The sequence below is a fragment of the Anomalospiza imberbis genome, chromosome 16, assembly GCF_031753505.1.
Source record: "Anomalospiza imberbis isolate Cuckoo-Finch-1a 21T00152 chromosome 16, ASM3175350v1, whole genome shotgun sequence".
NCBI lineage: Eukaryota > Metazoa > Chordata > Aves > Passeriformes > Viduidae > Anomalospiza > Anomalospiza imberbis.
In genome coordinates this window covers 11,877,316-11,887,944 of record NC_089696.1, presented here as the reverse complement: position 1 = coordinate 11,887,944, position 10,629 = coordinate 11,877,316, and the positions used below count along the sequence as shown (strand labels likewise).

The following is a 10,629-nucleotide window of genomic DNA, read 5'->3' as shown; positions in this document are numbered from 1 at the left end:
TAACATTCCCACTGAATTATTGAAAAGGCACACACACAAACTTGGAGACTTGGCAGACTCCTCTGGTTACTCTGCAGGGACAGGGAGGTTGCAGAGGGATGGATACAGACATGTTCACATCCAATTTGAACCAAAAAAAGGCAGCAAAACTAAAGTAAAAACTGACATCCTGCTTGGCTACTCCCCACGTGATGAAAATCCACATCCCTGGTACTTCTGTGTCTTCTTAATCCTTGCACAGAAGAAACTGAGTCCAGAAAACTGGTTTCACTCTGGATCAAATGGTTTCCCACTATTAAGTTCTGGGTGGAGTTGGAGGGAAGATGGGAAATGAGTAAAACTCTCAAGACAGCATTTGTATAATTTCTACCACCCTTCTGGTGGTGCTGGTGAGCTGGCTGAGAGGGGTAAAACAGAAGCTGGGACACAAAGGAGATACGAAAAATTGGAGCCTAAGTAAATTCAGGTGAAGCCAAAGTCACTGCTCCAAGCCAAGGAGTTGGGTTGGTTTCTCCAGCAGCACTGGCCATGTCCACCAGCACCTTCACCATCTTCAGTGCCTTGGGAGGTGAAGGAAATGAAATGTGCTATATTCATCTCTCTGGAGAACAATTTAATCTCAGAACACTTACCCAGAAAAACTGACCCAAGGCCCATGGTTGAAAGCCTGTGGTGAGGAAAATGGGAGAGAAGAGCTGGAGGAGAGGCTGGGGCACCTCTGAAGTCCACACCTGTCTGGGCATGGCAGTGCTGCAGCCATGCTACAAGACCTGTTCATACGCCCTGTGCATTTAAGGTAGGATCAGTGCTTTTCCCAAATAAACCCTTCATCCTCTCAAGTCCATCCCCTCCCCTCTCTGCTCTGTCCCCATCCTGCGTCCGTGTGCATCCACGTGCTCACAGCTCCAAGCTTTTGGGGGGGGGAATGATACTGTCCCCAAAGGGCACTGCAGAGGAGAGGGACACGATGTGGACCCAAGAGGAGCTGAAGCCAAGGTGAGCAGGTCCCAAAACGCGCAGCAGGGCACTGCTGCACCCGCTGGGTGGTTGTTGTTGGTCCTCCCCCTGACGAGCACTCACAGATGCAAATAAATTCTGACTTGGGCTCCCAAATTCCCGCTCTGCTGGCTGTGCTAAAAATAGCCCAACGCAGTGTGTGCTGGCTTCAATCACCCTCATCGATCCGCGCTCCTGGGTCCGGTCCAGCCGCGAACCGTCCCGTCCCATCCCATCCCATCCCATCCCATCCCATCCCATCCCATCCCATCCCTCCGCTGCCTCCCCGGGCCCCACCTTGCCCAAAGCGTTTGTGCGATGAGGCCACCTCCAGCGCACTGTCCTCCACCCCTGCTGACCCCCTTCTCCTGCTGGCGAGGTGATTTATTGCTCCACAGCCCGGCTGCAGCCGACACCTGGCCAGGGGCTGTGTGCGGCTCCGACCTCTGCAGAGCCACGTCCGACACCGGGATGTTTGGGGCTATCGGGCAGCGCAGCTCTTGGGTCGCCAAGACCCAGCCCTGACTGAAGGAAGGACTGACCTCAAAAATGGGCAGAGGGGAGTTGGCTGAGGCTGCTGGGAGCGAGGGAACATGCTGGAGCCCAGGGCTCTGCTCTGCCTCTGGCTCTCCAGCGACCCTGGGCATCACCCAGGTGTTGATGCATGCTGATCCATAAGCATCAAAAGGGCTGGGAGAGGGACGGCTCCCTGGCAGCCCTAGGAAAGGTGCCAGCACCCAGGAAGCACTGCTGGTCACTGGCTTGATTTGAACAGAGCCAATGAATTCTGGCTCGTCTGGTCAGGGTGGTGCATGGGAGCACCTTCCCTTTTAGGGCCCCTGTGCACCCTCACAGACCCCTCCCAGGGGATCTGCACCTGGTTTCATGGCAAACTCAGCTGAAGCCATCAGGAGGCTCAAATGCAGGGCAGGGAGGGTGGCAGTTCACACCTCCAATACCCACCAGCTCTGAAGATGGAGGCAGCCCCCAGCTCCCCTCTCAAGTGCTTTGCTGCACTGAAGGGGAGCTGGGCAGGCACTGCCTGCCACCACTGCCACCCTGTGCTGCTCCACATTCTGTCTGTGAACGTGGCCCTTCCCACGGGCCATGCTTTGGAACAGATGGACACCTCGTGTGCACACCAGGGCTGGCAGGTGCCCTCAGGAATCCTGGGCATTTCTATATAAAGGGATGTTTTTGTCCTAATTTACAGGTTTTTAAATAATATCCAGGCTCTAAATGCCACACAGGCTTTGTAACAGCAGGGTCCTTTGCTGACTCTGGGGCAGAGAGAGGACTGAGCCATGGGTAATGGGGGCTTGGATTTACTCTCCAACTAGAGGCTGTCCTTGCTGGGGTGGTGAGGGAGGGATCAGAGGAAGGATTTTTAGTGCTGCCTTGGTTTTGCCCTTGAAGACAGGTTGTTGAGACAACAGCAGTTTTGTGGACACAGAAAGGGCATCAGCAGAATGCATTTCCACATGGCCCCAGGGCTATGACTGTACTGCAGGGAACTGTGATTTTTTTTTTCCCCTAGCCTCCCCTCCTTTTCACTCCAACATGCCTTTCCTGTGCCCTCTCCTTTCTGCTGGGTGGGGAGCCCTCTTCCTTTGGATGAGTTTGAGGCAGCAGGAGCAACCTGGCTACACAAGGTACCACTTCTCTATGCAGAAGCAGCTTGAGAGCTTTGGTAGTTGAACAGGAGACAAAACAAAGAACAAAACCACCCAGCATGTCACAGGTGATGAAATCCCCACTCTGTCCCCGGAGGGATGCAGCTGCCTTGGAGGGATGGAAGCTGCTGTGGACAGAGCTATCCAGGCCCTGTGCAGAGCCAGCCCTGGAGCTCATCCATGGAGTGGTGGCCCTGGGGACAGTGGAACCTCTTCCCTTTTCTTGTCTGGCTTTTTTCACAGCTCATTTTATGGCATCTCCTGCCAAGGGATGTGGAGCATGGCTGCCAGGACTGCACTTTGTTTTGGAGGGAGGGCAAGGGGCTGGAAGGTGCTCAGCAGCCCAGGAGCCATATGGAGACCTGTGGTGACGCCCCACCAACAATGGGGTACTGGGTGATGCCTTAGAGATACCTTGGAGGTAGAAGGGCCTAGACTTTTTCTAAATCTCCTTTTTTCCAGTTGCAGACCATTTGCATGTGGGAAGTGTTTAATTTAGAAAGGCCAGCACTGCTGTATCACATTCCTGTGTCAGTCTCTGTTGGTTTATCACCAGTGAAATCCTGGTGTGAAAACAGAATCAGGCTTTGATTTCATCTGCCCCTGCTGTTTTACACCACTAACAGCTTTGCATTTCGATAGCAGCTTTTATTCTAGGAGCTAAATGGGCTTCACAGACAGCCAATTAATTAATTGAGCCTCCCCAGCCAGCCTGTGCCCTCAGTGCCACAAGGAAGCATTTGCAGAGGAGAAAACAGAGGCAGAGGAGCAAAATTATTTGCCCCAGCTAAAGAGCTGAGCTGGCTGCTGCCTCCACAGCGAGGCCTCACACTGCACTGGCTGGGCCATTGCTCCCAGTTCCGTGGAGATGGTCCTGATGCCATTTCCAAACTGGTGTGGGAATGGTCTCAATGCAGAGATCAGCTGAGGAAGTTCTTTGGGTGTCTATCAGTGCCTGTCAACACTGGAGCACCTGAGCCAAAATTAACTCATGAGCTGCCATCGCTTTGGACCACCCCAGCCTCTTGATAAGGAAATCCTATGAGACCATGAAAGTGTCAGGAGGCCCCACTACTGTTTCCATCATCCATCTTTGCTGACCAACTCTTATTTCTCCTGATTGAGACTTTGGGCAACATGATTTAGTGAGTGGCATCCCCGCCCATGGTTGGGGAGTTGGAACTGAATGATGGTGACTTTTTATTTTATAATCCCAGATGATTTTTAAGGTCCCTTCCAACCCAAACCATTCTATGGTCCTATGAGGAGGCACTCAGAGTTTGCAAGGAAAGGCTGTTTCAGCTGGAAGGTTTGCTTTGGACCAGGTGCTGGAGCTGAGATCTGGGGAGGGACCTGCCATGAAGGCACTAAACAAGAGAGGGGTGACCCTCAATTCCCCCCTCCAGGTCCTGTTCACTGCCTGGTGAGCAAGACACAGCCCCGGGAAGCTGCGTGCTGTGAGCAGGATCTGGGGCACCTGGAGGAGGTGGAGGAAGAGTGAATGCATTCCTGCAGAAATTACCTGCCTTTTATTATGAAATCCTGCTAATGGTTTGTTGTCTGCACAAATAACCACGGGGAATGAACTCGTGCACTTCCCAGCCTGCTCTGTGTCTTCCTGGCTGTGTGTTCCTTTCTGGACAAACATAACCTTTTGCAAGAATACCTGTCAAAATCACTTTGAAATATTGAAATAACAGGATGGGATATGGTTTGCTCCTGGGCCCTAGTGCTCATCCATCAGGACTTAGGATGTCCATCCAAAGCGACTTGTGAGCAGGATGCAAGGGAAAAAGCTCTGGCAAGCAGCAGGGCCTCACAGGGCTGCATTTGAGGAGCTTAGCACCTTGCCTCACTGTGCTGGCTCTCTGGGCTCCCACACACTCACCTGGGAGCAGGGCAGCTCTCAGACTCTCATGAAGCCCTCACTTTTTGTTGGTCATGGGTGGGTGAGACACAGGGGCTTGGGACTCAGCTGGAGCTGATCAGGATAAAATAGTGTTCTTTGGCCACCAGTGTGGCCTGGAAGTGCCTTCATGGCCTCAACATCTCTCTTCTCACCTCATGTGAGTATTTTAGAGATGAGGCAAAAAGCTGTGGAGTCTTGGAACAGTGCTGGACAGCAATGGTTGAGGGGCATGTGGCTGCTTGGGCAGACCCATTGACACAGAGCCATCCCCTTCCTCTCCAGTCTCAGAGTGCCAAGGGCTGGTCAGGGGCTCCCTGGGGTGTCTCAGTATGGGGCAGGCTGTAAATGCCGAGTGTCTTTTACCTCAAAAGCAAAATCACCCTCCATTCCCTCCTCCTCCACAGAGCAGCAAGAGGCTTTGTGCTCTAACACACCACTGCCTCCCCATCCTGAAAATGGGGGGATAATCCACCCCTCAGTGGCTGGTCCCAAGGGCCACCACTGCCCAGACACATCTGTTTAGGGGCAGAGACCAATACCTTCTGATCTGCAGGAGAAATCCCACTGCATGGTGGCACCTGCTCAGCCAAGAGCCCTTCACTTCTCATCCCCTTCCCAGTTCCTGGTGGTGATGGTCGCCCACCTGGAATAAGGTGAGGGATTCTATTTTCCTACATACGAGCCTTTTTTCTTCAATGCACTTGGAAGTGATGAGAACTTGGACACAGAAAATTGGTGGAAGAAATCAAAACAAACACTTAGAAATCCGTACACTCCCCCCTCCAAAAGATATCCCATCAACCAACCAACCAACAAAAAAGTCCTTCAAATAAAACTCCATCTCTTTCTCTAAAATCCATGATTAAAACCTGGTACAAACAGGTGAATATAGATATATATATATATTTTTTTTTAGTAGATGTAGTATTGTTTTTTTTTCTCCTCTCTCTTTCTCATTATACAGCAAACATTGCAAATATAGAAATTTTCTCTGTACAATTAACGACTTCGGTTTACAATGCAATGTGTGGTAAAACCTCTTAGTGAGTGAAAATGTGAACGGGCCTTCGACCGGGTAAAAGTCTAAACTGGAAGACTCCGTTTGCAAAAACAGCCCAAAAGATGGAGCTCCTTCTGGTCTCTTTTTGGTTTTTGTTGCTGTTTTTGTCGCTGTTGATTTTGGAAGGGAAGGAAGGAAGAACACAAACTGTTCACAAAGAATCCACAAAATCACGGAATAGGGACTCATGCAATGCAATATTGGAAAACGCCAGACCTCAGCTCTCTGCCCGCTCTTTCATTTTCATTTTATATTCAATTTTTTCTTTTTTCTTATATTTTTTTTTAAAAAATCAAAATGAAACAAAACTTTTTTTTTCCCCACTCCACAGTTTGTTTGCAAAGTTTGTGTTCAAATTTGGTGCACGTCTCACCAACGTGAGGACATTTTAATATCTCACTGTATATATTATATAGAATATTTATAGATTTTTCATTATTTGTTCTCTCTTTTAATTTTTTATTGATTCTCTTTTTTTTTTTTAATTTTATTTTGTTTCAAAGACAGTCTGAATAAAAATAGCTGCTGCAGATTTCTTTTGGTCCAGTTAGTGTGTTAAGTCACGAGTTGTGTGAGGACTCAGGACTTTTGCTGGGCAGAGACGCCCTTCCAGTAGTCTAAGATGTCGTGAAGATCCTCGTCTTTGGCAAACTGGACCTTTTTGCGTAGGGCATGGCCGGCTGCCATGTACTCCTCCTCATCTTTGTGCCGCTTGCGGTTGAGTTTGAAGCGCTCCCAGATGCTGTGTGATGGTTTGCAGGTGTACTCTGGGCTTGAGGTGTAGCTCAGGTTGTGATACTGGGGTGAGAGCTGGGAGTAGGCCAGGTCTCTGGGGCGAGGACGGGTCAGAGGCTCCAGGATGGAGGGCTTCCGCCCACCCATGCTGTCGTGCTGCTCCCCTGGGTGCGAGCTGGGGTACGAGTGCCGGTGTTCGCTGTACTGGCGGATCTTCTCCGCCTCTGCCCGCAGGATGGCTGCGGCCGGTGTCACAGTGAGGATGGTGTCGGTGGTGGGGGATGTCTTCTCAATGTATTTGGCTTCGGATTTGTGGCCCGATCCCTCGGAGCGGTAGGACCTGGGGCTCCGTATGGAGCCACTGGAAGAGGTGCTGGAGCGTTTGGGGGCCGCCTCCATGCTGTGGTGTCGCTGGAGAGGGTGGTTGTAGCTTTCCTTGTAGACGGGGGAAAGGAATCCGTGCTTGCTGGGGATCTGCTCTGACAAGAGCACCAGCTGAGGCTCCACCGTGGAAACTGCCCCCGACTTCACCCCTTGGAAAGAGGTGGACTCGGACTTCAAGGCATCGATGCAGTTGTTGATGATCTGGTTCACCTTGTCCACCTCCTTGGCAATGGTGGAGATCTCAGCCACGGAGCCCTGCGTGTCTGGTGGCAGGGACAGCTCACAGTCTCGCCTCTCAGGCTGCTCACCCGTCCTCACCTCCATGTAGTTGCCCTTGGTGGCCTTAGGGGTCTCGCTGCTCTCAATCAGCTTGTACTGCTCAACCTCGCCAGCAGAAGGTAGGTAGGGGATACGAGTCACTGTCTCCCCACCCAATATCTGTCCCTGGGACAGCTGGGTGATGCTGGTGGTCTCCATTTCTGGCCCATACTTCAGCTCGATGATGGTCTTCTTCATGCTGCCAGCAGCCTTTTTGTGCTTCTCCTCCTGCTGGCGCCTCTTCCGGAGGCAGTAATACACCACGCCCAGGACAATCACCATGCCAAAGAGACAGCCCAGGATTGTCATGATATAATGAGTGGCAGTGGAAGGGGTGGGCACCGGCTCCTTGCGGTTGGGTCTGGTGGGGGTGATGGTGACGCAGGTGTGGTTGTACTTGGAGTACTGGTGAACAGAGACTACACAGTAGGTGTAATCTCTTTGTGCTACTAGGTTGCTCACGGTGATGTTCTCCTCCTTCTTCCTGAGCTTGGTGATCATGGAGGAGAAGCCGTTTTCGAACTGGGAGAGGATGTACATCTTGCTGAAGGGGTAGGGAATCTGCACGGTGAGGACGGCCGAGTTGTGGTTGAGGTGCTTCACCTGGATGTTGGGGCGCACCTCCGTCTCACCGATGGGCGTGAACAGGGAGAACTGCGGCGTCGTGCCGTCGCCAGAGGAGCACTCCTCCTCGGAGCAGGGGCTTTCAGAGGGCACCGTGGTCACCTGGTACCTGGGAGGGATAAAACGAGGGATCACAGTGTAGGAGCCACCAGTGCAAAGGGACGAGAGCATGCTCAGAGCATTGCGGTAGCCAGTCCGGCCTTGGCCTAACAAGTAGTAGCCCATGTAGTCGGGTGGGGAGTCGCACTGCATCCGGTCGTAGGTGCGTGTCATGTTGGTGAAAGCCTCCAGCCATTGCAGGAAGCCGAGGAGCTCGCAGGAGCAGTAGAAAGGGTTACTGTAGAGTTCACAGACAGAGAGCTTGTTTAGGCCCCGAAAAGTGTTGCTGTCCAGTCTCTGGATCCTGTTCATGGACAGGTCAATGTTCACTATGTTGGGGCACTCCCAGAAGGCATTGGGGGTGACAGTCTCGATGAGGTTGGCCTGGAGATAGAGGTACTCCAGCTTCCCCAGGCCCCGGAGGATGCCCTCGGTGAGGTTCCTCAGGCGGTTGTAACCCAGCTGCAGCACCTGGAGGTTGAACTGTCCTGAAAAGGCACCGTCCTCGATGTAGGAGATCTCGTTCTTCGTCAGGTTGAGGTATGTCAGGTTGCCGAAGCGGCTGAGCGAGGCATACTGCACGCTCTTGATCTTGTTGTCGTTCAGCCGCAAGTCCACGATGGTGCTGTTGATCTGCTGGGGGATGGACTCGTAGGGGGGCTGGTTTTGGCTGCAGATGGCCAACCAGACAAAGCCCTTGTCCCCCTCGATGAGCCAGCAGTCTGCCCGCACCCCGCCGGTGTGCAGGAGAGACACGGCCGCCACGCACATGCAGAGGGCAGACGTCGCGGCCCACCGGCGACCTGCCATCTGGAAGGGCAGCACGGAGAAGGGGCTCCTGGTCTGCTGGAAGCGGGGAACAGGACAGGGGCCGGGAAGGTTTGGGCTAGTGCTCCTTCGGAAGCTTTGCTTGCCTCTCCCTTCTCTTCATGGCTCAGAGACGGGAGGGAAGCATCCGTGGAGAAAGCAGACCTCGGCGCCCACGGTACTCGGCAGCCAGCAGCCAGGGGCTGCTACCAAGGCCTTGGTGGTTGAGGCTGGTCCCACATCACCAGGCCTCCAGCATGTCGAGGAGGGAGTCATGAAGTTAAGCGCCTGTGCAGAGGAGTTGTTCAGGCTTAGAGACAAGCCTTCCTCTCATTTTTTATAGTACTTCTCCTTGTTTTCTTTTTGCTGCACATCGTGGCACTGGTCCCCATCTCCCTGTGCCTCCGTGTGTTCAGCTGTCCCCACTCAGTCCCCCGGCTCACCTGCTCAAAACAAAACACAAGCACAAACTAAGCACAAAGGAAAGACAGTCAGCAGTCAGAGGTGTTGGAGATCCATCCAACTCCCCTATTAGTTAGGCACGCGCCTTCTCATTCTGGCAACCAGCTTTCAAGGAGCCTTTGGTTTATTTGGCTGCCACCAGCACTGTTTGGCAGCACAAGGAGAGGAAGTCACTGACCACTAAGGTCACCCTCTGAGCCCTTGTCCAGCATCACTTTTTTGGCAGTTGAGAGACCAACACACACCCAGCACACCGTTTGTCTGACCTATTTAGGCGTCTACCTGAGGAGGAGAGGAGTGATGCCCCAGAAGTGTCTGTTCCTCTCCACTGAGAGCAGATGAAGTCTAGACAACTCGCTCTGATGTAGATTTGATGCTGCAGTGTTTTGCTGAGGGGAATCCCGACTGTCTCATGTGCTGGTGTGCGCAGCAGCAGTGCCCACACAAGGGGTGCTGGTCGAGGACACTGTGTCTCTCTTCTTGCACTGTCATGCGGCATCTGGGATTCAGCCCAGCATCAAATGCTTGTCCTGTTTCTGGGAACCTTTGCAAAACCCACCAGTGTGATTGTGAACCACCCAGTGTCCTTGTTCCTGCTGGGGGCTTGTTGCCTTTCTCCAAGGCTGTCCCTCCCAGGTGAAATGATGCAGAAGTGTGGAAGACCAGCAAACATTCAGTGGCATAACAAGAGCATTTGCAGAGGACGGGACAAGACCTTCCCTCCCCAGCCAGAAACAGCTGTTTGAAGACTAGGAACAGCCTTCATTAGACACAAACCTGTGGGACTTCCAGCAGCCTCACTCCCCACAGAGAAACTCATTTCTGGCTCACATTTGCAATTCTTTTCCCCCTAAATTTTTTACTAAGCATAAATTTCCACGGACAGCTCTTACTTCTTTTTCTGATTTCTTAGGGAAACAGGAAGGCAAAAGTGGAGAGGTGGGAAATGTATGACCACCAGCATCTCCTGGGTCATGCTTTTCCACAAGATATTGAAAGCATAATCTGTGGATATCTCTACTGCCAAACAGAACTTTGGGCTGGTAGCATGGAGACAGTGTGATGTTGTAGCAGAGATGGAGTTGCCCACAAATGGAGAGAAATCATGATGGCCTATCTAGAAAAATCCTTCTTTGAACTTTGTTGGGAATGGGAACACTGTTTGTCTCCCTTGTCCAACTGCAGACTGTATCACCAATGCTCCTTGGAAACAGAGCTGGTTAGAACTGCAGATTTCTTGGGCAATTGTGAAGGAGATAGGGCCACATCTTCCAAATGTTCTTTCATTAAATCTGAAAAATAGTATAAACCCAGAAACAGCATTCCAGACCATTTTACAGTGCCCAGGCTAGACTGTCCTTGATGCTACCTACCTGAAAATTGTGTGAGCTGATTGTTTAGAGGCAGATGTATACTCTGACCCTTGTCCCAAAGAAACCAGGTTCTTTTCCAGCTACAATACCAGGCAGGGAAGTAGAGCATATTTCACTGCAGACACCCCTGTCCACCATTCAGTTTATACCTTGGAAAACAGGCCAGTAATAATAAGCAGTAAAACAGTT

The 10,629-nt window shown here is 51.8% G+C and overlaps 1 protein-coding gene across 2 annotated transcripts in view; it reads right to left on the bottom strand.

Moving 5' to 3' along the window:
* Nucleotides 1-6,066: 6,066 nt before the first annotated feature.
* Nucleotides 6,067-10,629, bottom strand: part of ELFN1 (extracellular leucine rich repeat and fibronectin type III domain containing 1) — a 103,175-nt gene continuing 98,612 nt past the window's right edge. For both annotated transcript variants that reach the window (XM_068207069.1, XM_068207068.1), the window contains exon 4: nt 6,067-9,048. In XM_068207069.1, coding sequence (XP_068063170.1) covers nt 6,218-8,608 — 2,391 coding nt within the window. In that variant the 5' untranslated portion in view covers nt 8,609-9,048 and the 3' untranslated portion in view covers nt 6,067-6,217. The remainder of the gene's footprint in view (nt 9,049-10,629) is intronic.